Source organism: Pocillopora verrucosa, chromosome 1, assembly GCF_036669915.1.
Source record: "Pocillopora verrucosa isolate sample1 chromosome 1, ASM3666991v2, whole genome shotgun sequence".
NCBI lineage: Eukaryota > Metazoa > Cnidaria > Anthozoa > Scleractinia > Pocilloporidae > Pocillopora > Pocillopora verrucosa.
Window position 1 is genome coordinate 21,381,080 of NC_089312.1, and position 26,946 is coordinate 21,408,025.

General features: G+C 36.4%; 3 protein-coding genes across 3 annotated transcripts; 1 reads left to right on the forward strand and 2 right to left on the reverse strand.

The window, feature by feature from the left end:
- Nucleotides 1–128: 128 nt before the first annotated feature.
- LOC131769036 (rho GTPase-activating protein 8-like) lies at nt 129–12,033 on the forward strand. Its single transcript, XM_059084773.2, has 12 exons — nt 129–803; nt 2,993–3,109; nt 3,496–3,583; nt 3,906–4,037; nt 4,845–4,931; nt 5,858–5,956; nt 6,610–6,729; nt 7,364–7,437; nt 7,771–7,848; nt 8,269–8,397; nt 8,598–8,707; nt 9,316–12,033. Exons 1-12 carry the CDS (start codon nt 287–289, stop codon nt 9,487–9,489), a joined length of 1,725 nt encoding a protein of 574 aa, XP_058940756.1. The 5' UTR covers nt 129–286; the 3' UTR covers nt 9,490–12,033.
- On the reverse strand, nt 11,348–16,592 carry LOC131769008 (class E basic helix-loop-helix protein 40-like). The gene is made up of 4 exons (XM_059084744.2): nt 15,972–16,592; nt 15,030–15,134; nt 14,544–14,652; nt 11,348–13,619 (listed from the first exon to the last, which is right to left on the reverse strand). Exons 1-4 carry the CDS (start codon nt 16,227–16,229, stop codon nt 12,424–12,426), a joined length of 1,668 nt encoding a protein of 555 aa, XP_058940727.1. The 5' UTR covers nt 16,230–16,592; the 3' UTR covers nt 11,348–12,423.
- A 2,249-nt stretch (nt 16,593–18,841) lies between these two features.
- LOC131769016 (ADP-ribose glycohydrolase OARD1) lies at nt 18,842–24,030 on the reverse strand. Its single transcript, XM_059084754.2, has 5 exons — nt 23,934–24,030; nt 23,468–23,556; nt 21,876–22,047; nt 20,859–20,938; nt 18,842–19,960 (listed from the first exon to the last, which is right to left on the reverse strand). The coding sequence occupies exons 1-5, from the start codon at nt 23,953–23,955 to the stop codon at nt 19,742–19,744; spliced, it is 582 nt and encodes a 193-aa protein (XP_058940737.1). The 5' UTR covers nt 23,956–24,030; the 3' UTR covers nt 18,842–19,741.
- Nucleotides 24,031–26,946: the final 2,916 nt, after the last annotated feature.

The window sequence follows — 26,946 nt, forward strand, 5'->3', positions numbered from 1 at the left end:
CCTTTTTCAATACTGTCAAACACCAACAAGCTATTAAATCCAAAGTTATAAATGCACAGCTCTCCCCTCCTCCTCCTTCCCCCCCCCCCCACCCTTCACAAAACTTTTATTTGACAACTTTAGCCACTTTCTTATGATGATTTCGTGTGGCGGAAAGCTGTTTATCTAATCTCAAATGTGGTAAATGACGTTTTCACGACTGAAATGGGCGCAGAAATTCTCATAAATACTTTGATAGGGATTTAATTTGTCGTTTCGTTCATGGAATAAAGGTATCGTGACAGTTATGAACGAGTCGCTTCCTGTATTCGGAAGCCATTTCGGAGAGCAGCAGGATATTTCGACCTCGTCTAAATCGTCGGAAGCCAGAAACAACTTTCTCTCGGACGTGAACAGCTCAGGTGACGAAAATGTTTCTTTCAGAAAGTCAGGGAGCCTATCACCAGGTGGAACCAGGAGGTACGGTATGACAGATTTTGGTGATTTGGCTGGAGAGGAGACTGATCTACTTGAACAATTTGACCCACTTGTTTCTTCTCAAAGTATAAGCTCGAGTTTGGCGGACGAAGACACGTCAAATATTACAAAGCGATCCAACCAAAGATTAGACTCACGGGACAAAATGGAACTACATCGGGGTTCTGGACTAACGTCCGGCCGTTTTAACGAAACAGAATTAACAAGTTCAACAGTTGATAGTTCAGATGCTGTCTCTCATATACGGCTCAGTTATGATGCAAATAACACGACTTTGGAGAGTATCAGCACTACTAAACACCATGAAAATGCTGCAGTGAAGAGCGGTAAGGTTGCTGTGTGTGCTGTCATGAGTTAATAACATTAATTATAATCCGTTAGCCCTACTAGAGTTAATTTTCATTGGTTGTCAGTTTATTTCAGTTCACGTCTTGCACGTAGTGTTATTTACCAAGAGGGATATATTTGAGTTTCCGCCTTCTCAATAATGGTATTTGAAATCGAACGCATATGAGGAATTGATTACTCTGAGGATGCAAAAGATAAAAATGAACATTTTGAGAAAATTGAAACTGCCTGTGTCTGTGAAGGTGTAATTAGTCGTGTGATGGTCCATAACAAAGTCAGCACGTATGTAATATGAATGTTTTTTTTGGATGTCAAGAAAAATGTGATAACTTCAGATATATTTGAACAATTTAGGGATAACCATTGAGGTATCAAGAGTTATTTGTGTCTTTTTTCCCTTCATTTACAAGACAGCTTAGTTGGATATCATTTTCCTTTAGTTGTATACCCAAATTATTCAAGCAGTCCCTCCTCTTTGGCGAGGTCTGTCGCATGAGTCATAAAACATAAGTGAAAAAAATGATGATGCGCAGCAGGAACTCCATTAGTGAGGGGCTCGAAAAGTAAGGACTACAGACTAAGCCTAAGAGTTTTTCCCTCTATGGCTGAGTAGATTTCAGGTATCAAAATTTAAACTCAATTAGGTATAACTGATGAAATTCATTATCTTAATTACCAGTCAATCTTCATGTTATCACAACACACAGGTGGTCTTAGAAAATTATACCATTTCAAATTTTGAGGTGCACAATAAATTGGAACTCTGTAAGGATGCCCTTGTGAACAAAACTCCTAAGAAGATAATTGAGAAGGGCAGGCTGGTTAAGGAACCATTGTAGAACAACTTTTGCCATGTGTGTGCTAGTAATTGGTCTTCAGAGATAGCATTCATGCAGTCTTCATCCTTTCCTGGTGACTGAATGGCTAGAGGGCCAAGTTCTTTAACTTGTTCCACCACAATTTTAATAAGCAGTGAAATTACAAGGACACATGCTATAGAAATTTTTGCAAAACAAAACACCTGGTAGACAACACTCTTTTCAAAGCCAGTTGGCAAAACTGTGAGAACATCTGTGCCAGCAATAAGGGTTTCTAGGTCCTTAGTCTGCTCTGATTCCAGCCAATGAGTGGTTGGAAACTGCATAAACATTTATGCAAGTCATCAGCCATCTGAAACATTGACAAGCGTGGACACGGATGACCACTTCTTGAGAGATTTCCGGCCAATGACCAATCATATTTTTGCCTTGTGAGCACAACGTAGAATTCAAACTCTTGGGCTTAGTAGGTAGCCCCTACTTTTCAAACGCCTCACTCCTAGAGCTGCTGCCTTGCATCCATGTCACTCCAAGAGCTTCTTGTAGCATGCCAAGATCAATCTTTTTTTCACCAGTTTTTCTTGACTCGTGCAACTGGTTTGCCAAAAAGGAGGGACTGCTCGTAGTCTATAATAGAAGGCTAGACAAACTAGGAAATTGTGAATCAACTGTAGCAGATTCTTTAGTAAACCTGAGTTCAAGATTAAAATCCAGTGATAATTTAACTGCAATTTGGATGTTTTACTGTAGGGTTAGTTGATCCTTATTACAATCTTACAACCATGAACGTTGATGCTCTGCCCTTCTCTATGTTGTGCTTTTTTACACCCTAGTGGTCATTGATTGTAGCAAGATATATTGGGGAGGAGAAAGATCCCTACAACCTAAATTGTTTTGTGAGGCAACACTCTTACACATCAAACTTTTGATCAACAAAATTTTTCCATCTGGTGACAGGAAAAAGTATTCTGTCACCATTTGGCAAATGTGAAGAGTATAAATGGGGATCTTAAGTGCAAAAAAAGTTTTTTAGATGCAGATAACATCCAGAAGCTAAAAATTCTCTTTCCTGGTGCTCACCACACCTTTTTGCTCAATACAGTTTGGTATTAACATGCTAAACCAACCACTTTACTGTCAATACAATGGGATATAAACAAGATAAAACAAGAATTATTCCTCTAACATCTCAAAAATGGCTCTGCTCTGAGTTTCTCCTATGTAGGGAAGTGGCAATAATTATAGTGGCTTCGTGCTCAAAATGTGTCTGCTGGTTTGTAACTTGACCCTACAGCTGTACTGATCTTAACCTCCTTCATCATATAAAAGTCATCACTATTTTTTAACAGACACAGCAGAAGGAAACACACCAGAAGTGAAACTTACAGGTTCAATTCATGAAGGTTTGAGTGCACTGAATGACAACTTCCGTGATATTGCTCAGCATCGAATACTATCAGTAGCTGGTGAGAAATGCTTTTTTTTTTTTTTTTTTTACATTGTAAGGGTAAGGGGTTGTACAAAATGTTCATGGTGACTTCTTAGTTTTCTTACTTTAGACAGGGTATTTGAGCAATCTTAGCTGAATTTCAAGACTTCACGTTACATTTACATTTATTAAAACAAACATTTGGATTGGCTTATGATTAGGTCACACAGTATAAGTTTTATTGCAACCAAGTTAGATTACAACAAAAAAGATTTGTAATATCCACAGCCTCTTTGAGAGAGAACCATTCAGTGTTACATGACTGTTGCATTTTTCTGTTTTATATGTACTTTGTATTGCAAGTAATATGTGTTTTTTAATTATACCTTAAAACATCGAAGCACTTCCTTTATTTTAATTCAGGTGATGATAAAAGTGGCAGGCCTGTGATTGTTTTCTCTGCATGCAGAATGCCACAAATATCCTCCATTGATCACACAAGGATGTTCAGGTAAAAACAAATATATCAGAAAATGCTTGTAAACTTTAATATTTTCAGGGTAAAAATTTAAATTAAATTGTGGTTACAGTCATGGGGTAACTTGCACAATACTGACAAATTGGGTAAGAGAAAACAAGCAGTGAATTGGCTCTTCTTGTTTTAGTGGTAAAAACTGAGTGGCCCAATATTATACAGTAGGTAGCTGGAATCATTAATTGTTCATTTTCTGTGGCACTGTAAATCAAACTTGGGAAGAGTATTGTTACACAGAAGGGTAGGCCACAGGGAAAGCCCTTTGATCACTCTAACATTCAGCTTCATTCTTGACCAGGTACTTGTTATGCACTCTGGATCAGTATGTGGAGAATGACTACACTATTGTGTACTTCCATTATGGGTTGACAAGCAAGAACAAGCCAACAATGTCAAAAGTGATACAGCTTTACCGTGACCTAGACAGGAAGTAAGATTTTAATTCTATTTTACTAAACAGGACTTGAATATGAAAGCTGAGGTACAGTAAATTTTAACAAGTCAGTACACATGGACAGTACAGACAACAAACAAACTTATTTAACCCCCATTAGAATGATCTTCAATTCAGCTTAGAGTCAAGCTCTCCATTCACTGCAGCTTTCTTTTGTATTGTTAAATTTTTCTGGTCAGAAAGGGCTCATGGAACAGAATTATGATTTTTTCAGATTTAGTCAAGAAAAATTAAGTGCCAAGATACGTCAGTAAACTGTTATGAGCTATGATCTGGTTGCCAGAAAATATTTAAAATCATTTATAGAAAGTCTTTGGAAAACAGACACATTTAATCAGGGGGAAAAAAACACCACCGAACAGAAATGTGGTTAACACTAACAAAAAAACCTTGAAAATGTGACTCAACAAACACTGAAACTTGCACACCATAAAATCATATAAAAAAAAAGCTTTTGTCGTTTCAAATTTTATAAATGTCTCAGAGTGCACATGCCACAGGGAAGTCACTCATCACACCAGTTAAGTACTTATCTTCTCAATATTATCATAAACGATGGTCTGCTGTTCATCAACTTGTCAAATGAACAATGAGTGGACTAACCCCTACATAGTTTCATTGTGTTAAGAGTGCATTGTGTTAATGATATCTTGTATTGTCTTTGCTTATTGAAAATAAGTATTCTAACAAATTTTTTTGGAAAGAGAGGGCAGTGCTTACTTAAATTTGAGTTGAGTTTAGTGGTTAATGAACTCTTTTGTTTGGTTTTGATACATCATTTAGGTACCGCAAGAACATTAAAGCTCTTTTTGTGGTGCACCCATCCAGCACTATAAAGTTAATATGGGCAACCATTGCCAAAATCGCCAGGTACTAAGAGACTTTTCAATCACGTTTTCTTACCAAATAAAGTTGGTGTCTTAACTTTTTGAAAAATATTGAGTCACAGTAAATAGACTTAAAACTGCCTTGATCCATTTTCTTATCAAAAGTATTTTTCAAGAGAAAGGTTAGCATGTAACAACTTACAACATGTCCCCATTTTTCACATTGCTGCCCTCAATAACAATTAGCCAGACAAGTTTGAATTTGTGCAACATACTGCAGGTCTAAATTGGCCTCCCTTTTTAGTCAGTGTATATTTTTTAATGTTAAATCTATAAATTACATTAGAATCAACCATAACAAAAAATACTTCCCTACAAGCAACAAAAGAATTTTTGATACAATTTCTTTTATTTATTAACAGCAGCTTAGAAACTTCTTGAAACAATATTATAAGCAAGGGTATATTATCAGTAATATTTTGGATATTAAATTACTTTAAGTTCAGTGCTCCAAGCTGCAACCATTGTAGCTTCAGCACTATGGTTAGAATTAAAACATTTTAAGCTTGGAGCCTGTAATGTAATCACTGCGAGGAAGCTGAATGTTTCACTTTAAATTATCATTTACCTATGAACACTACTGAAAAAAATTAATTCAGACATGTATGGGATTTGAACCTATGACCTCTGCGATACTGCTGTGCATAGTGATCTACCAACTGAGCTAACAAGTCAGAGTGCTGCACCGGTATCACAAAGGTCATGGGTTCAAATCCTGTACAGGCCAGAATTTTTTTCAGGCCTTATTTCAACTACTAGTTCATTAGTGTTCATAACTGCAAGGATTGATTCTATATTCATTTCTTATGTTTACAGCCATAATCATCTACTTGTTTAAATTTTACTCTTTTTCTTGTAAGTTTTTTATTTTATTTTATTTTCTGTTTTTGTTTTTTGTTTTTGTTTCAGTCCCAAGTTTTCAAGGAAGCTGTGTTATGTGACTCGACTAGAAGATCTTGCAGAATATGTACATCTTGATCAGATCGATGTCCCAGTGCAGGTTGCTGAGTAAGTATTCATTAGGAGGTGTATTCTATGTTGTGGTTCTATTCTTTTCATTTTCAAACTGGTTTGAATTTTATGTTCAATTGATAAAACCATCCAAAGCAAAGGACAGTAAAAATTTTGGCTTTTTTGAAAAACTTCAAACCAATGGAACATTTGAACCAAAGCATAAAAATAAATAAATTAAACTTCAAACCAGGTTTTTCAAACATAGAAGAAAGAGAACTTCCTCTCATGCAGCAATGTTGGGGCATGTTACAATTTGGTCCATGGAAAGATACAACATAAGCATGATTGCCACTGATCCTGTAAGTTTTTTTTTTTCCAGTAAAATGATATTTTCAGTATAGATACCTTGAATTTTCAGTTGAAAGCCTATGCAGGGATATACATGGTATGAATTTGAAGTCAAGCCTTTTTTTAGATGATGTACACATAGTTAGCTTTTTATCATTGAAGAGCATAAAAAATTCTCCAAATAGTAGGAACATTTTCCATTTGTTTGAATTAGATCCTGCTCCCATTCTATTTCAAAAATTACAGCTGCAGCCATTTTAACTTCCAGAGTATGCAAACTAAAATAAATGGAAAGTACTGTGTGCAGTAATCAATTGAAAATTAACAACATAATTTAGGTAATTTGACTTCCTTTTCAGGTATGATAAACAGATTTCCAGCCAAGTGAGAAATGGTTCCTCAAAACAACCATCAGGAGTGTTTTATGCAACTCCTGATGAAATACCTAAAACTCAGCAGTTTGGTGTTTCTTTGTCATGGTAAGTTTTATACTGACATACAATCAGCATCAGAATTGTTGACACTTTATCATTGAAATTACAATGTTCTAAAATTTTATTCCTTATACCTTACTTCCAGCCCCTTCTCCACCCCTCCTCTTCCCCCCCCCCCCCCCCCCCCACATACGATGCAGCACTTTGTTTGGGTGATATTCATCTAAAAATAATTCCTTCGGAGTGGCTACATCCATCTATCCACGTAGTTTTACTCTAAGTGCAAACCTGTTGTTGCTTGAATAGCTTGTAGTGTCTTGTAGATAATCACTTTTCTTTGTTAAACATTTAGTTTTTGTTATTGGAATTTGTTCAAGCTAGTTTTGTATGATATCTGGTAGCAAATATCAGGTGCCCTTTGCTGCATAAATGATATGTATCAAAATATTTTGTCTTCAACTTACTGTAAATGTATGATAATACCAAAAACAGGTGGGATTTGTGACAGCCCACTAGTAAGGGCTCTATTTCTAGACTACCAGCTCTAGACTAGGTCCTTGGCTGGGGTTGTGTGCTATGTGCTCTTTGAGAAGGAGACAATGTATGGTCAAATTAAAAGGCAAAAAGATTTCATAGGGGCTGCTCTTTACCTTCATATATCATTCTTCTGTTGTTTCAGGATGAGAGAAAACAACAATGGTGAGTGTATCCCACCTGTTGTGTCTACATCAGTGGAATTTTTAAGAGAAACTGGTAAGGATGAAATGAAATTTGTGTGTAGAACCAGGAATCTTCTCTGACTTATTGATATACAAATGTAACTTAATGCTATTGAGGTGATTGCATGAAATTGTACAGTTTACCTGCCTTTAAGGACATTAAGTTACTCACAACTTTGTCATGCTGAGTTTTTCTATTTTGGTTGCCCTATATTTTTTATTATTTTTTTTTTTTATAATCATCCTTCTCCTTAGGTTGTGAACTTATCAAAACAGAGATATCAATTTGTGAACAACCAAACTCTTTATTACTCATAAATTCTATTAGAAATACCATTTTCTAACAATCACACTGATTTTTCTGTAGCACTTGAGGTTGAGGGCATTTTCCGACGGTCTGGCAACATAGCAATTGTCAAAGACATCACTCAAATGTTCAACAAAGGTACATGATTATGTTGGTAGTTTTTTTAGATAAAAAGAAAATTCTCCAAATTGGCCATACTTTGGCTAAACCTGTAAATACCTTAATCATGAACTAGTACTCAATATATTATTATGTTATGGTTGGTCCACTTATGTTGTGTTCAATTGAGATAGACAGTTTCAACTGCAACCTGTTACTTAAAGTTGAGGCTATAAGCTAGTACCTGCAACTATTGCTTCATGGTAAGGCAACTTTGGAGGAAATCTTTAATAAAATCAGCCAAAATCAAATTAATGGAAAAACATCTGATTGAATAAAAAATGCAGTTGTACTGCAAGTAGTAAGTTAAGTAGGGCTTATATTAGCAAGTTGAGACTGTTGATTACCATGAAGATTTTTATACTTTGACAATTGAGCAGGTTAATTTTTTAATTTTAGGTTTATCAGTGCATTATAAAAACCCAGAGGACATTCACTGTGCAGCAGTTATTATAAAGAGATTCTTAAGAGAACTTCCAGAGCCGATTCTAACATTTAAACTCTATGATACAGTGATTCAAAGCACCAGTAAGTCACAATCTTTCTGATTTATCAGAATTAATGTACAAATGTTTTTTCAAAACACATTGTAATTATCTAGTGGTTATTTAATTTGACCTGAAGTCTGAATTGCAATAAATTTGAAACAGATATACTTTTTAACTAAAAGTCAAAATTTTTGTACTTATTTTTGTTTGTGTTTTGTTGATGTCTTGTCTAACTATTAGCAATTCCCGGGGAAACCGAGAAGTTAAAGCAGATGTGGCGAATCTTACACCATGAGCTAGCAGAAGAGAACTATATTTTGTTAAAATTTCTCATGCAGTTTTTAAATGAGGTTGGTGTTCATGTGTTACCAAAATTGATAAATGTTTGTGAAATGATTTTCGAATTCATTTTTTGTTCTTAATTTGGTTTAACCATTTTTGTTATAAATAAATATTAAATGAATAAATATCCTCCAATCTCACCAATACTGGTGTATCTACTATACAGCAACCAAAAAAAACCCAGTTAATTTCTTTCACTATACAAAAGAATGAATAAATTTGCAATGAACTTGTTATAAATAAATATTAAATGAATAAATATCCTCCAATCTCACCAATACTGAGGTGTATATACTATACAGCAACCAAAAAAAACCCAGCTAATTTCTGTCACTATACAAAAGAATGAATAAATTTGCAATGAACTTGCATTATAGTACTTGTAACAACTGCTACAACCCATTAGGTGACTGAAGAGCTGTTACACCAGTGTAACTAAGACATTTCTACCTTATTTCTTATTCTTTAAGACTGGTGAGTTCTTGGTAGCGAAGACATCTACTATGTTACTGTGTTTGATGTAATTATAGTGTAACATCAGATATATAAGATGCCACAGGGTACAGTCTTTATTCAGCTTCATGTAGGTTTAAACTTCTTTTCCCATTCTTAACAGGTACAGGAACATTCTGCTGTCAATAAAATGACAGCAAAGAACCTGGCTATTGTGTTTGGGCCAAACTTGGTGTGGTCCAAATCTCAGGCTGCTTCTCTTGATGCCATGGCACAGATAAACTCATTCACTCTTCTTATGCTGGAAAATGTTAGCTATTTGTTTGAAACTAGCTGATTTCCAGAACATACGTGTATTCCTGTCAGAGGTGTACAGTTATCACATAATGAAGCATCTATACATAGTCTAGTAGCATTTTCCTGGAAGACCTGTCATTCATTCAGCAGCATCAAGTTTGCAGACAGTTTATATAAGTATTGGATTGTTCTCAAAGGAACAGATGCCTGTGGACCTTACCTCAAAGAGGCTGTATGTCAGGAACTGTGCTGCACCAATTCCACCACAAGTGAAAACCATAGAGTATTGATATTACATTTGATAAAGGGTAGGGAAAGGGGAGGAGGACCATAGGTAAGAGGAAAAAGTGTTAATTTATGATAATACATCAGCCTGATATGGACCCAATGCCAGATGAGAGCTTATGCAAGACTCCAACTCCTTTCCCATGTAGAAAACCCTGTTCAAGTAGCTGTGTGAAAAATCATTTTGCAAAGGCAATTGAAGGTCTCTTGCTCTAGTCATATTCAGTGAACTAATATATTGACCAAGTGTCACATCATTGATATTGGCCCTCAGTCAAAGTGATTGTATACAAGTCAAAACAACTGGATCAAACAAACAAATAGTAACATTGTTCCAAGGGTGTGGCTTCTTCCTATCTCCCTGAAGCTCTGGCCCTATTTTTTTCTCCCTCTTCTTACAGCAAGAAGAGGAGAGAACTTGGAAACAAGGTTTGTATACAACTCAAGACTTTTGGTAAATAACTTGTCAAGCAACAACTTATCTTTTGTTTCTCGTCTCTCTGACTAAGTATCAGTGCACTACCAAAGACTGTTCTAGTAGAAACAAGAACAAGACAAACCAGGAGACAAAAATTTGTTTGCTTATTGTTTTTCATGTTACACAGAAAGTTTGCCTGTATGCCTCTCTTAAATGTTCTCCATTCAGTACCCATTTCTTGTAGTTTGCATTCAAAGATGTCAGACGATAACCATTTACCATTCAAGTTGTAAATGTTTGTAAGCATTACCAATTTTGTGTGAACATAAAGATGACAAAATGGTTGTAATGTTGATAAACTAAAGATAGTTTTTACAAAGGGCAGAGCAAGGTATACAAATGCCTTTGAAAGACCGTCACTGCTTATTCCAAGTGTCCAAGTATGATATAAATAATTTATTTCCATAGTTTAACAGCTTACTAGAAAATATTACTGAAAGAAATTAAAATAAATACCCAGTCAGAGCTTATATAAATTAATTTTTTTCATATGTTTTGCAAATCTCCAAGTACGATTTTCACCCTTTACTTGTTTAAACAGAAAATATTACAAACGAAATTAAATAAACAGGCAAAAAAACAAAACTATTGTTTGAAGTTTTAGCAAGTACTTCTACACTATATTCAACACAGTTTTAAGGAATGCACCAAACATTACTTCTGTGATTTCTAACTTGCTAGATTCTGTTCTTAGTCCTTGATGAGGGGAGCACCAAAAACACTAAGTTGTTGGGGTCCAAAAGCAAAAGTTGTCAATGGACCTTGGTCTTATGTCAAGCAGTGTATCAGAAGTATGGTGCAAACTTTGTATGGTGTACATAGATAGAGTTCAAAGACCAGCCTCTTACAGTAACTCTGTAAATCAATAGTCTTGATATGTTAGTTAACTTCAATTTTTGAAACTATATGTGTATATATGTATTGAAACTTGTATATATCTCTTCAAATAGCCTTCATTCAACTGGCAACCTTGAAGTAAACTCCTGTCCTGTGTTCACAAAGACCAACTTTTTATTCCAAACTTTAAAAAATGTTTTTCCCATGAGCAGGACATGTGAACCTCTTTACACAAAGTATCACCCTACCAGGTGGCTTATGAAAACAATATAGCTATAAAATAACATTAACACACTACTACATCAAATCTTTTTTAATTTGCTTCATTTCTCATATTTACAAGTTGTTGAAGGAAAGTTGGGAAACTGTTTTTAACTTACAATGGTTATACCAACCCATTCAAACCACATATTGAGAGGTGACATTTTCAAAATCACTGTTCCCACTGATAGACAGAAAAACCTTGAACCTTTCCAGTATTCATCTATCCCATTCAGTACTCATGGTAGGTCTGGGATACCTAGGTCAGTTTGCATATACGAAGGAATGTCACCAATCTGTGAAGCAAACTTAAATACTAATATTAATAGCTTAAGATTTAAATCCTACTGGCAAACGTTTTACTGCTCACAGAGACAGATAGGTTTAGACATTTGTGGCAAATCATCCAAATTCTTCACCCTCTAGTCAAACAAATAAAACTTAACTGCCAGTAATGGTCATGAAAAAATTGAAACACTCGATATTCTTCCAGAACTTAAATTTTCCCTTATTAAATCATTCTCCATAGTTGGAGCAATATAGGAACTGTGAAGGATTGAATAGGAAAAGCTCAACTAATTTCACTTACTCTTGTACACACTTTCAGTTTCCTTGCTTGACTATTTATAGCTATACACACATACACAGGAGTAAAACTTGGCTTGAGAGGTGCCAAACTATTGACCCCACTTCTTCATTATGCCCTATGAAACTAATAGCCTTTTATTGTGAAAAAGAATGATGATGAACAGTTATCATCTAAATTTTCAGTAGCTAATACAATAGCTTCAACGTGCATCCTCGTCATTTGTACATAGCCCCCTTTACAGCTTGTAACTGTACTATTTTTAAAAGATTTCAGTTGTAGCATACATTATGGTCTGGCTTCTTTATTATACAATCAGCATACACAGGAGATATCAGTACAGGGCTCTGGGGAGAAGACTCCAAAAACTCTATGATTTACTTAGCTTCTCATTGATGTTTACTAATTTAAGATAAAATTTTTTTTGGCCATTATGCTGCTGTCATGAAATTCCACCAAAATCAACCCCACTCACATAAGTTTTCAAAATTTTACAGTTTATATCATTCAGTCTAAATTGGTAAACCTCAACTTCCTCCTTCATCAGTGTGTGAACTTTCATTACCAGAATTACTTGGTGAAGGTGTATCTGTCTGAATAGCAATACTCTCTGGGGAGATGCGTGATTCAATGCTGCAGTCATCACCATTAGAGCCACTGTCCCCATTGCCTGGGTCTGTTTGACCCTGTCCTGAGAGATCTTTCCTCATTCCATTAAGGAAAGGAAAACCCATCGGAGGTGCTTGATATCCATAAGGGGGCATTGCTGGAGGAACATATGAAAAGGGGAAACCAAATGGGAGGTTGGGAGGAATTCCACCTGCTGCAGATGGCATCATTCCAGTGGGCATTACTCCTGGGGGCATCATCCCTGATGCCATCATCCCAAATGGAATCTGTCCAGCACCATTAAATGTTGATGCAGAAGGTACAGGTACACTAGGATGCAAGACAATTGGAATGTAGTGGGTACCAGCTGGATGAAGTGCATATGTTGGAGCTGCATATGGAGGAAGTACAAATGGAGCACGCAGTGGAATGTTCCCTCCTTGTGGAAGCATAGAGGGACATGTATTAGCTGAAGAGCTAGTTTCATTTGCACTTCTGTTTGTAGTCCCACTGCTGACACTGCTGCCATTTGTTCTGTTGCCATTGTCACCTTCTTTTCCTGTACTTCCTGGCATCTCTGAAAGGTCATCTTCCAAACATATTGCAGAGTCACTCTGGGTTTCTCTGGCATTGTCTGAGTTGTTATCATTGTCACTGCTGCCACCTGATGTACTGTTCCCATTGCTGCTCCCGCTCTGTACCTTGTTATTGCTGCTATGATGTGCATGAAGTCTGGCTCTCTTGACTTTCCCACCACTCCCACTTCCACTCATTTCACCCATACTGGATGATGTGGATGATGATGATGAGATAGTACCCTGAAAGCTTCGCTTTGATGTGTTGCGCTTTCCATTCTCTGTACTGGCCTTTCCTTTGGGATTCACATCTTCTGAATTTGATGAATTTTCAGCCAACAACTGGATTTGATGTCTTAAATGTGCCATAAGTCTTTGAAAACAAGGCTGTTGCATGTCCATAGCTTCCACATTGACCAGAAAACGGAAGACTTCTTCTGTGCAGTCCTTGTACCCTCCAAAGTGATTGACAGGCTTGACTTCAGTATTGGTGCTGCTGCTCTTTGGTTCTGCAGTGGCTTCTACTGAATTTTTATCATCTAAAAGAATAAAGTCAACAAGATCATCAGTTAGTTACAGAGTAAATGTTCTTCGGTTTCTTTTTACACTTAACTCATTTTATTCCAGCCCAAAATAAGAATCCATCAGGTATGACATGTAAAAAGAGATTGAAAACACCCACCCTGATTGCCAGCTCGAAAAAACATGTCAGTCATAGGTTATGTATAGAAAGTAGCCCAATACAGGTGAAAAACTGGAATTGCACAATATTTTCATGGGAATTGCACATTATTAATTTGACTTGGTAATTCCTAATCAAAGTAAAGGAACGCTTCTGTGGGGGATAACCCAGCATCAAACTTAACCACCAAAAATCAATACCATAAATAATAACTTGTCAAAACTGCATTTGTTCCTTTCCTGTTTTTGGCAACTCAGGTGTGCTGCCTAATGGGGGAAGAGTTTATTTGAGTGCAGTGACCCATATATTTTTAACAAATTTTAACAGGGAGATTTTCATCATGAATCAGAAACATTCAAATATTATCTGGGAAAAATTCAAATTTCATGGCCCCTTCATTGCATAACAGTTCAACGGAAGAAATTCACATCAACAAAAGAATTTCAATTGGAAATTTTTTTTTTCATTGAGCAAAATATAAAGTTTCTGAAGCTGTTTTAAAACAAAGTTGTAGCCCATATGATATATTTCTGAATTTGCACTGTATGCCTGGATGCATAACTTCCCGAAACATCCTCATTGTCTTGCATCATCAGTGCTTGTCATGCTCTTAGAGTAAATGCAAAAGGCCATCCCTCAAGCAGATAGGGTGTAATAACCAAAAAAGTTAAGGTTGACACATGCCACAAATAATTCTTCAGATATCTGTAAGAGGTAGTAATGAAGGGCTTCATAGCTAGCAAGTTAGTTGCTACAACAAATTTATAATCATGTAACCCACCTTCTGGTTTGATCTCTTTATCCTGCTTTTGGGCCAGACGACCTTGAAGAGCCTTTAAGTACTCCACAGTCAACTCCAAAATCTCTGCCTTCTCAAGCTTGCCTGATCCCTATGGTATTGATTTCAAGGAAAAAAAGCCAATTGCTAAAACAAGTTATCTTCATATGTTTCATACAGCCAACAGGTGATCAACTATAAATATCATTCTAATAATAATTCAACAGAGATAAACTGTTTGCAAAAACTAATTCTTTGCATGGGGAGATCCTGGAGAGCAAATGAAAGGAGCTCATAAATTAAGGGAGATATGTTACCAAATATCATAACCGTTACAAGGACAAGACTTATCTCAGTCTGGTATGATCATCATCAAACAAGTCCCTTCAAAATCCCTTTTCTACCACCTCATGTTCACGTTTTTTTTCCCTTCCTTCCCAGTAGTTGTGAATACCTTGCATAAATTGAATATTAACCCCCACAACATACCTGTTTGCTGTTACACTGAGCTGGAAGCAGCTGGGAAAGTTCCCCCAAAGATGTGTTGATGCGATCTCTGCGCCTCTTTTCAATCACTTTGTGAGAACATTCAGACTACAAAGAGACAAATTCCACATTCCAAAAATTCCATTTTCATTACCTATATCACTTCACCCAACATATTCATTTCAAGTTTTAGCAAATAAAGTAAAACTGGAAAGAAAAAAAGGGAGTCAGTAATTATTTCTTTACCCTTGGGGTCAAAATTGATTTCACTTAATTTTATTTTAATACATCTTTCCAACTTCATTTAGCTTGAAATTTACTCTTTTTCCTCCCTTTGGATTAAAACTCAATTTTAAAAAAAATTATATTGTGACCAACAGCTGGGATACAGAAGACACATCTGAATAGTAAAGAATCTTAGCCCATCGTGCCTCATAAGCTACACAGATGTACAATATTCTGCCATGGTTTACTAAGTGATATGCAGGTAATTGGGAATTCCCAAAAAAAATCCTGCACAATGGACTTCGGATACACATGTAAAACCAAAAAATAAAATAAAATAAAAAGATAATAAAATTATATGATATTGAAAACAAATTTAGGCAAGATGATCTCCCAACAGATATTACCAAATTTGAAAATGACGGAACGTTATCAATTTATTTTCCTCTCAACTCAATCGATTGGAAAATAATTTCGTCAGATGTGGGATGTGAGGGAAACTCTACTGAGAATGTCCTGTTCTGCACCCGTCGGCCCTATACACTTCCGAATTGGTATCCTGTGCCAAATACCACCAAACTTTACACAACGATCATTAAATCTGTTCAGAAACTTGAACATTATTTTCAAACATTATTACAACGTTAAAACTGACGACAGGTTACAAAACTAAACAACTATATTTTTCATAGTTCATAACTCCTAAAAATTGGTTCTTACCCCTCGGTCCCTTTGTTTCTTAAGTCCTGTTACTTGTACCAACAATGATTCGTTTCCTTCTCCACACTGTGACTGATCTCCATTTGAGCTTAACGCATCATCTGGAGTAGCAAACTCGGATCGTTTGGAGCTCGACTGTGATTTTAAAATGCTTGATTCGAGACTCTTCATTTGAGTTGATGGTCTAAAACTGTTTTCGGAAGTGTCGCTGGAAACACTGACCCTTGAATCGTTTAAACAATTCGATAAATCTTCCATAACAACATTTACGGATCGCCTGGCGTTTGATTGAGATTTCAGGTTACCTTTACCAAAGTTCTTTTTCGGCGTCGAAGGACGGAAAGAACTTCCCGACTCATCGTTGGAGGAGTTGACATTAGTGATATCAGCCGTGGTGGAAGTGAATAGTAAGATTATTTTCACAGAGAGTTCTTTAGTAGTTTATCCGTAGACTGATGGCAAAACCTGCTTCTGTGACTCTCAGTTTCTACAGAATTTCTAGATAATTCAGACAACGATTTCAAGACATCAAAGATATGAAGGTCGTCAAGCGTAAAGAAATTCCCTGTACTACACATGTTCTCGTAAAAACACGAGACTTGAATTCAGAACACGCGTCCAGGTTTGCACCTTCGTTATATAACAAAGCAAGTGATAGTTAAAATTAAGCTACAGCTTATCAACTGGTGTACTAAATTATACCAGTAGCCGCAAATCGTTTCTATAAATGAAAATCCGACCATTTTAGACCTAAAGGACTAAAAATTTATGAATTAAAGTAAAGATCCTCACTCTGCATTCGAGTTTTAAGCTGAGTTGTATAATTTCCGGTGTGCGTGATGATCGATACTCGTGTTGATTTCTCTCGTCAATTCACTCCCAAGCCTCTGCTAAAGTTCACGGCCGTTCGTGACCGGAAGAACGATTTTTAAAGAAAAATATACACCCCACTAGCAAAGATTTTAAACTTAATTTCAAGCAAGAATTTATGGTCGCGAAAAGTGTACAGTGCATTAAAGTTTGTTTTAATGGTAGTGTAGGATCTGCCTTGTCCCTGAGTTTTGCTATTTGGATCGCCTAAATTTTACTTTTTCCGAAAGAAAACATTACGATATATTTCGACTAACACAGTGTCGGTAAGACAAATGTTTGGCGCACTTTCCCGCAAAAGGGCTACACTTCAAACGAAGATCTCCATTGCTCAACTATAGCGTAGAATGTGACTTAACCTCTCTAGTGATGGGTTGGTTATGACATTTACCCAAAGCATAGATGTGGTCACACGACCCATAGACGGCACGTGTTTCTGCTAGTCACTGACCAACACGTGAACTTTAAGTCATTCCCAGGCCCTCTCGGGAAAGCTTCATGCAGGTCACGCAACAAACTTAGAGGCATTCAGATTTCAGATTTTAGCACTTTTAACGGTAGGTTTTATGTCAAAAGCGGGGAGTTTTGCCCTCTAGTTGTCTATATCCACCATTAAGTGCAATAAAATGAGTCATATCCTCGATTCAAAACAGACAGAATAAGCGAGGATAGACGAAGAGAGATTAGAAAATTTTACAAAGAGAGGCCAAGTCAGCGCGTTTAAATGCCTGACTTTCTAACGTAAAGGGAGTTACTCTTTTACATCAAAATGTTGCCAGACTTCATTAAAACGCTTGTTTTGTATCCTCGCAATGCTAACGAGTTACTACTTTTCATCATCATCATTTTTTTAACAACACAAAAAAATTAATCTACAGCATACTAATTCATAATAAGAACTATAATTAGACCTCAAGAAACCACCAGGATCATGGTAAAGGCCACTTCAATTACAACAATATATCAAAGAAAAATAATAATTAGTGTTGCAAATGTGCGGCTTGAAGATTTACCGCATCAGCTGTTTGTAAGACATTCTTCCCTCTCTCCCAACCTGATTCCCCATAGTGACGACAAGATCTGTCTGAACTTCTCTTTGATGAGATGTTAAAAATTCAAGCTTTTGGCAAAAATCTTTTCTTTTCAGCAATATTTTGAAAATTCAAGATCCTCCGACAGACCGCCATCGACTCGTCATCACCAACAAGATACCTTAAATAACCGGCCTTTCCTAGGCATTTTATCCTTTCATTATAACACCGAGATGCGTGAAACAAGGCATTTAAAAATTTTTTCACTCTATAAGAGAGGAATCCACTGTATAATCATACAGGCCATAAATTTGACTTTAAATGTATAATTACGTGTCTAAACAAAGGTTTTATTTACTTTTAGGGTTTCCGCCGACGAAACTGGCACCTGTTCGGCGAAACAAAGAATCGAAAAATAACTGAGGCCTTTCGTTTAAAACCATATTTAAAGAAGTAAGCAGAAAAAAAAAGAAACGACCATGTGTTTCTATAACTGAAAACGTGTCTAAAAACGTGTCGTAACTGTACTACCAAAACCAATGATATAATAACATCCAAAGAGTACGGGCACATATATCGAAATTGACCAGCCAGAACTCAAAGTTTATACACGTGAACAGCCTTGAGCCTGAGCGCAGATAAACACGTGTGACAAAGTCGCGGGTGGGGTTAAGTTTGTGAGCATGCAGGGATGTATCCTTCCATCGTTTCCTATCACTGCGTGGCATTATATCTCGTTCCGATTTCTCACAGCTTTAGAAGAGCACGAGACTATTGAGGATGAATCAAGGCTTGTAAGTCAATTTTAAGAAAACAATTCCGATGGTGAAAAAAATAATAAGTCGGCTGAACGAAGAGCTCGTTTGGGCGGACATATTGCGGGTTCTCGCTCTGAGACTCAGAATTTGATTCTGGCAGGGCATTTGTATACTGACCAATCACAACTATTTGCAACCGTTTTAATTGTTTCAACTTCTTCATTCGTCGCTATCATTTTTGTTTTTAGATTTGCGGCCATCACTTTCGCGTTTTCTTTCTGTCTTAACTTACATACAAAATAATTGTTGAATGCTATCCAGGATTGTGTTGGTTTCTCTCCCCTTCGCTCTTTTATTGGTCAAGAGAACTTAACGAACGGATGCAAAACTAACACTAATCCTGTCCTAATCACTTGTATTTTCACGCACTTCAAGCCATTCAATGGTTTTCATTTTGAGTTCTCACTAGCCGCTTAGGATATTTTCCTATGCTCTAATTTGACGAGGGGATTTTTCGGATTTTGTTTTAAGATACACTACTGAAAAGCGTCCTACATGTAGTGGTCTCCATATAGAAGAAAATTTTGCACGACACAAAGGACTCATTATCTAGTTATCTAAATCCTTAAATATATCCATTAAAAGGTCTTTGGGCAAACCTTTCAAATGCGACCTAACTACAGACAGGAAATAATAACGTGAAAAGTGCAGTTCTTGGGCATGTTTTGCACAAGAGAATTTCAAATTTGAACAATGAAGTTCAGATGTTTTTCAATATCATCGTCCATAACGTGAAGCGACTCGAATTAATGTTTAGAACCCAGGCCACCTCACACATTCTCGCTCTAGCCTCGTCTTTGATTCTTTAACCCTTTAAATAAATATATATATTCTCGTCACTGTTCTCCATATGTTTCTTATTTAACTGATTGAGAGAATTTGTACAAACATCAAGACATTTCATCTTTGGTAATCATTTCATTCATTCTCATGATCTGTACATTTGATCAGGCAATGATATTGTTAGGAGAAATTAGATGCTGGTCACTATTGTAGCCTAAAGGGTTAATATCAGTAAATGAACAATATTATTTATGTCACATGGGAAAGACTATCTGTATGTGTATGCCGTAATTGAAATGTCTGTTTCCTTGAAAACTTCTTCTACAATTCTCTTTACAAAAGGCCAGTCAATTCTGTCTGCTCCAGTCCCTAAGCGGGGAATAGCCAACTTATCAACTCCATTCTCCTGGCAGTGCTTCCTCAACTGCATCAAACAGCCGCGCATTGATGAGGGTGTAGCATGGTCCCACCAGTTTTCTCTGGTGATCTGCAAGCCAGTCAAAACAAATAAGAAAGTAAAGTGTCATATTTTTTGACCTTCAATACATTTGACATAAAATTCGTTAATAACGTGATAATATGATCAGAGTTAAGAACTCCTTTAAAATTTCTACCTATTAGATTTTATGATGATTTTGTTATTCTCCCATTCAAAAGCGCCCGGAACATTGGTGTCACGTTTGACAACATGCTGAGCTATCGGCACCATATCACCGATATTTGCAAGTCCTGTTTTTTCACAATCGTTATCTTTATTGTATCAGAATGTATGAGTTTAAAGATCATGCCAAGATTTTAGTACATGCTTTTGTTATTTCAAGGTTAGATAACTGTAACTCCTTACTATTTGGTCTTCCTTCCCGTCTCATTCACAAATTACAGCTTGTACAGAATTGCGCAGCTCGCCTAATTTTAGGTGGTCGCAAATATGATCATATTACATCACTACTTGAAAAGCTTCCTTGGCTCCCATTTGAACATCGTACTGTTTTTAAATTGCTTCTAATCACTTAAGGCTCTACACAACTTTGCTCCACGTCATATCCGTGATCTGCTTCACAACTATGCCCCCAATAGGCGATTGAGGTCACCAACTTTAATCTACAAACTCATCCATCGAACCTTTAAACAATGCCATATAAATGAATATTTTATTATCATTATTATCATTATAATTATCATAATTGTTATTACTATAATCCTAAAACTTACAATTCCCTTTTCTTTCAAACAAATGCTAAAATTAACCAGGGGGTCAAGACCAAAGGAAAACTATTGGGTGCAGTGAAAAAAAGTTTTAGAGGTCCTCAGTGAAGAAAGTAAAACTTTACCAACAGATAGAGAAGAGACAAGATGAAGCATTTCTCCCTTAACAAAAAACTTACCAAATAGTACACAAAGCTTGATTCATTTCTCTCCAACACAGCAATGTCACCCACTTTTCCTTCTTCTTGAAAATACAGACCTGTAATTATAAACATTTACTTGTGAGCATAGGACAGTCTGTATAACATTCTTAACACAGCACATAACTTGGATGTGAAATGGACAACTGACTCATACAGTGGGTAGCGTGCAACATGCTCTGATATGCAGAAGAAGTATCTTTTCATAAATAAAAGAAAAAGGCACTACACTTGATTTGTGATATCTGTTTTGTGGTAGTGATTTTGGGAAAAAGGTGACAAACCAGGTCTTTTGCACAGTTTGTGTGGGTCTAAGGCTATCAGAAAGTTAAGAAATTATGGAAAGTTTGATCGCTTGTCGAGAAAGATAAAAAAAATTACAAAGTACTCCTTTCTCAGTAGCACTGAGCAGTTTCCATACATTTCTCACCCCTGAGCTCAGTACTCAGCCATAGCTATTCAAGTACACCTGTGATCCTCTTTTGCTTCAGACTTTGTACTCAAACTTGTTTTCAAAATGGCCACCACAAAACAAACCTCACAAAAAAAAATAATCCATCTTTTGTTAACATTAAAGTACTTGGTAAATGTGGGACCTTTTGTGGGAATGTTCATAGATACTTTCAAACAGAGACATTTTTTCTGGCATTTTCATGACTTACTAAAAATCATTTCCAGAAGTTTATATTTGTATAGTCGTGTAGCTTCACAGAACAACATTCTGTCTATTTTTTTGGTGAATGTAATCAAGGCCATTCTTGAGATGAATTTGACCTGTCTTACTTATTACCTACCCTTTGGCATATGGCAAGACATGATGCATAGACATTTCTTGCTCACAAATCCCATTCATAAAGGAATGTTGAAGATCACAATTCAATAAGGCAGGAAGGACAAAATTATCATTCTGAAAAAAGTCACTATACGGTTCCAGAGAGAAAACAACATAATTTTATTTAGCACATGACCTTATTAACATGAAAAAGTTAACAAAACCTTTTGTGACAAGATCCTGATAATTCCCAAACTTCTTTTTAAACTTCTTAGCGATACCATCACTCATGTCAAAGTCTGCACTGACACAATGGGCCAAAGATGTGCTTGGATCAGGAGTCAGTACCACCCTTGACCAACCACTCATTTCAACCAACTCAAAGTGGTTTGTGTTCTAAAAAATAATGAAGAGCAATAATATTGTTATATAGACTGAAGAAAGCTGTGCTAATTCTGTTACCCCTTGGAGTGACAATTATGAAATTTCTTCTCACAACAGAAATACCTTTTTAAACAGAAAGGTAATGGAAAAAAAGAAACCTATCCATCTTAAAATGGTTTAAGAGGGCTCCATAGGATCTGGGTGCAAACATACACAAGCTTTAAAAGTGTCACCATGCAAAACAAACATGGTGGCTCGATACAATCATCTGAAAAGGTGAGTTAAGAACAGTTTAACACAATACAGTTTTTATGTAAGGAAATCACGTGTTTCCAGCAACTGCACCCATAATATTCATAGGCCTTCTATGCCTGATAAAGAGGTCAACCAAAAAGAAAAAACAGTGGGAAAGATTGCCAAAAGGCCACAGATTGCAACAGATTTGATAATGTATACATGCTTAGATATAGAACTTAGCAAAGTTCTATCCCATTACAAAATGTTTCCTGACAAAGAAAATAGAGATCTTTTGAGCAAGATTTATTGTGTTTCCTTCTGTGGAATTTCCTAAGATTTGCTGGACCATTAAACATATTTGTGCCCTTCCTAGTGCCTTGATAAAAAAAAATTCATAAAGACCAAATTTGAAATAGACGAAGAAAACATAATCTGTTTATTCTCACCAGCTGATTGCTATATAATGTATCGAAATTGAAAGAAGTTAAATATAAACCTGTATATCACTTAACCCTTTCAATGCCATGATCTCTTTAGTAATTCTCCCTACTATCTGCCAAACACTGCTTATAGTTTTAGTTTGGAGAATTTGGTATTCAATCAAATGATAATCCACTAATTTATATTTTTCTATATTCTTATCACTTGTTCACTTGAGATCGTGTTGATATTTTAAGGAGAAATTGTGTCTTGGTCACTATTGGGAGTGAAAGGGTTATAGGGTTATAAGAAGCAAAATATTTAAAAAGGCAAAGTCATTCAGTAATAAAAGTTATTCTAATGACTAAACAAATGAGTCCCTTTGAATAATGGAATTCATGAACGAAAGGTATCCTAGGGGGATATATTCCCAAAGAGTTGATTAATGTGTTGCTTAGCAATCAATTGACAATCGACCTGATAGATGGTTGAATATCAACTTAATTGACCAAAGGTTGATCAATGTTTTTATAGACATGCTGCTGCAGACAAGCTCTTGAGACTCTGGCTGACTATCATTTGAGTGTAGCTTAAGTGTTAATTGACTTTCAGTACTGGCCAATGATCATTTGGTACATAATTTGATTGACTACCAAACAATATACAACAGTCAACTGTTCACCACTACAGTAAGTGATATATCAACCAAGGTTACCTGTTCAGGAGCCTATCAGCCGATTTCTATTGATCTCAGTGATATTATAGAAATAAATACCTTCAAGTTGCTAACTTTGCTTGCAGAATCGGTGGAAAAGAAACATCGAGTTGCAAGGATGTAGATAGGTCTCTTGGAGCCAAGCAAAGCTACAGAAAAAATATTTGAAGTAAACAAGTAGAAAATAGTGCATGTCTGTCGAAAAACACGGCCTCTATCCAAACTTCGAGCATATGTTGACTACCACAACATCTTCAGAAATGCATTGGTCGTAAGTACAGTATCCAGTGAAATTTTAACGCCCTTTGAAATACATTTTCTTTTCTAGATGGGAATAGTTTCTCGTGTATTCTTTCGAATTCCTTGCTCTTCTTTTATCCACTGACACATGAATTTGGAAAAGCTATAAATTTATCTTAGCATCAAACGCTGAAATGAGATGTTTCAAGCCTGTCGAAACAGCTAAAAATCAAAGTGGACCAAATGACTAGCGTGCCCATCGCTAAAATAAAGAATAAAAACTTACTAAGCGCTTTCTTGTGCGACATGTCGTCTTTTAGGGAAATACAGAGTACATGTAAAATTTGACTTAATGTCCGTACAACGAAACTTGGTGACTTTCGACAAATTCTACCAGGCGTTCAAATATTTCCCAGTCTCTTTCAACGATACTCATCCCCAGTCACTTCTCGATCTTTTATCAGTTTTTCGTCGGGTAAAAAAGACATTATTCAGTCTTCCCAATCTGTTAACGGGTTATACAGAAAAATGAAGAACAAACTCGGCAGTCAAATTTACAGTGTAACGTGTGCAAAATATTGTGAGTGTCATTGTTTTCCAATCATTTTTTTTCCCAGAAACCCTTATAACAATCAGTTTGCTCGATTCTGATAAACTAATAGGAATATTTTGCTCTACCATTTCAGATGGGTCAACTGAAAGGTCGCAGCGAATGATATATTACGCGTTTTGAAAGTTTTGGATTTAAAGAGCGATTGCACATTGAATTACGAAATTCGCCGTCTAAATCATTTAACAAAACCCTTTCAAAGTTTCTTAGTGATTTTAACTCTGGTTACTAAGGTTGAGGAAAATGCAGCCAGGAAGGAAACAAAGCAATAATTTAGATTGTTTAGTTTCGGTGCTTATGGCGTTAAGTATTTATTTTTATACTAGGTTCTTTTTCTTTCTTTTAACGGTCTTAACGATAGCTGCCGGTTAAAAAAACAGCTTCAGGTTAGCGGTTTAAAAAAACACACTTGAGTAAGTGTAGGGTGTGTGATGTTTTTTACTCTTGACTTATTAAATCAAAAGCATCGTACGTTTAACAAACAGCAGTTAATGCAAACCAGTAGCCTGTGTGAACCAGACAAATAAAATCTTAAATGTCCTATTTTTATTCGTTTATTTGCACGTAGCGCAAAGGACGCGTGCGAGGTTACCGAAGAGGTCGGCGAGTTGACCAAAGGTGGTAGCTGGCACACCGAGCCGACGCCATAGAAGGGTAAGATTTAAAGTGAAGCAGTGAATCAGCTACGGAGACTTCATTTTTCGACGAGTTTGTTGTCGGCAAGTTTACATTTCGGCATTTCAATTAATTCATCCAGGGTTTGGAATAATGGCCAATTTATTTCACTTCAGCTAATGAGCCCAGTCCACGCTCTGATCGAGTGCGTACGCATTTGTCCGCCTTGCAGGTCAAGTCAGAAATTTCACGAATCTAGAATTCTCTGAATGCATTGCTTTCACGACTCAATAATTAAATTGGACCAAAGTTATATCTAAATATATAATTACACTGTCTAATTTGTTTATTGCCTTTCGAACAAATAATCATAACCACTAAACTCTTCGGATAATCCAGCTGGCCCTCTATCAATCTTACTAACAACAATAAAATTCCAATGCTCGGTATGTACGTAATCGTATTATATTAAATCTTTGTTATCTAAACCATTATATCCAAAATAAATGACTGCTATTACGTTTGGAAAGGTTCTCCGTAGTTCACTATTAATCACTTTAGAGGGGGCATTATTTTAATCGGCTCCTGGCCACTGACCCCACGTATTAAAGAAACATAAGATTAGAATTCCAATATTTTCATGGCCATCATGACGCTGCGACTATGGTTATCTGAAATGCTTTTCAAAAAGTGCATTTGGCGTACAATGACTGAACGGTTATTTTCTGACGTGTTATTACATATAGCAGGGAGAAGACAAGTAACTCATTGACAGGAACAGTTCGAGATAAAAGAAACTAAACTGACTTCATGTGACGGGGAATTCCTTCAATCAATCTAAGTTGTTTTCTTTACGGATTTTCGTTATTACTGTTCTAGACAATACCTCAGCTCCCACGGCAATCAAAATTAAGCTGACCTTCACTATGTCAGCTCAGAGGTTCTAAGCCATGATTGTAACGATATCATCAGTTTGGAATTCATCTTAAGTTCACGAAATATAATATTTGAGAGACGTATTCAACCCAATTGTAAAATTCCTTAATAAAGCTGATTATAGGTTCTTTTTTGTCTGATATCAAAGAATAGTACAGTTTAATAGTCAACAGAAATAGAGAAACATGAAGTATGCGTGAAGGTGGCACGTTGACAGCGAACAGATGCGCAGGCACGCAACGTTTCTCTTTCAAGTGCAAAATATTGCAGTTGCACCAAAGTAGCCCCACTTTTATTGGCATCGGCATCATACTCAAAAGTTTGTCTTCTCCAATAGTTCTATGACTGCCCAATATCGCAAATTATTATAGGAAGAGTGGCTCATTTGACTTTCATTCACCTGGGTTCAAAGTCCAGGCCCGGCCGGTTGTTCGAAGGTTGGTTAACCCTATCCAGTGGATAAATCTCTATCCGGTGGATGGTGCATAACGTTTTGCTATTACTTATCCTATGAATAGGGATTTATCCGTTGGATACCATCATCCGCCCAGTCTACAGCTGGCCCTAAAAGTCGCAATGGCAGAAAGAAGTCAGCGATCAAAGCAGGTTTAATTGATAGTTGTTCCCTAATCGTCAATGCTAAAGTTTATTTGTCTACGTCGTTCCTGCCCGTTATACCTCTTGAAGTTGTTGCGCATGCTCTTTGGCTAACTCCACTTAAAACAACTTTGCGCGGACTTTGCGCGACCGATAATGACACGCATGCGCACGAGAGGCTTTCCCTAACTTAAGTGGCGCGAAAAGCTCTTTGCACACGTGTTTCATAACAACATTGCCCACCAAGGTCACCGCAATATTAATGGGTTTAAATTTATTTTCGGCATAAGTTAAAAATATTCCCCGGGTTCGGTTTTTTTCAATGATAAAAATTTAAGAATGGAAATTACGTAGTCGCGGTTATATCTCAAAAGCTCAAATCCAGTTGGTATGAAAGGTGGTCCAGATATTGAATGTACAACTATGAAATTGAAAACCGTTCCCTTCGTATTGAAATAGGGATTTGACTTGATCAACGCCTTGGATCGATTGCCATTCGATATTGATAATGCTGCGATGAAGCCCTCCTGTTTGCCAAAAT

Excerpts from the sequence above, each read along its gene's own strand:
- LOC131769008 (XM_059084744.2), bottom strand. The coding sequence starts at position 16,229 with ATGGAAGATTTATCGAATTGTTTAAACGATTCAAGGGTCAGTGTTTCC. Across the intron at positions 15,135-15,971 it reads AGAAACAAAGGGACCGAGGG|TCTGAATGTTCTCACAAAGT; the intron begins GTAAGAACCAAT and ends GTCTCTTTGTAG. Across the intron at positions 13,620-14,543 it reads TAAAGAGATCAAACCAGAAG|ATGATAAAAATTCAGTAGAA; the intron begins GTGGGTTACATG and ends TTATTCTTTTAG.
- LOC131769036 (XM_059084773.2), top strand. The coding sequence starts at position 287 with ATGAACGAGTCGCTTCCTGTATTCGGAAGCCATTTCGGAGAGCAGCAG. Across the intron at positions 3,110-3,495 it reads TCGAATACTATCAGTAGCTG|GTGATGATAAAAGTGGCAGG; the intron begins GTGAGAAATGCT and ends ATTTTAATTCAG. Across the intron at positions 3,584-3,905 it reads GATCACACAAGGATGTTCAG|GTACTTGTTATGCACTCTGG; the intron begins GTAAAAACAAAT and ends ATTCTTGACCAG.
- LOC131769016 (XM_059084754.2), bottom strand. The coding sequence starts at position 23,955 with ATGTCGCACAAGAAAGCGCTTA. Across the intron at positions 22,048-23,467 it reads GCAAAGTTAGCAACTTGAAG|AACACAAACCACTTTGAGTT; the intron begins GTATTTATTTCT and ends ATTATTTTTTAG. Across the intron at positions 19,961-20,858 it reads CAAGCTTTGTGTACTATTTG|ATCACCAGAGAAAACTGGTG; the intron begins GTAAGTTTTTTG and ends ACTGGCTTGCAG.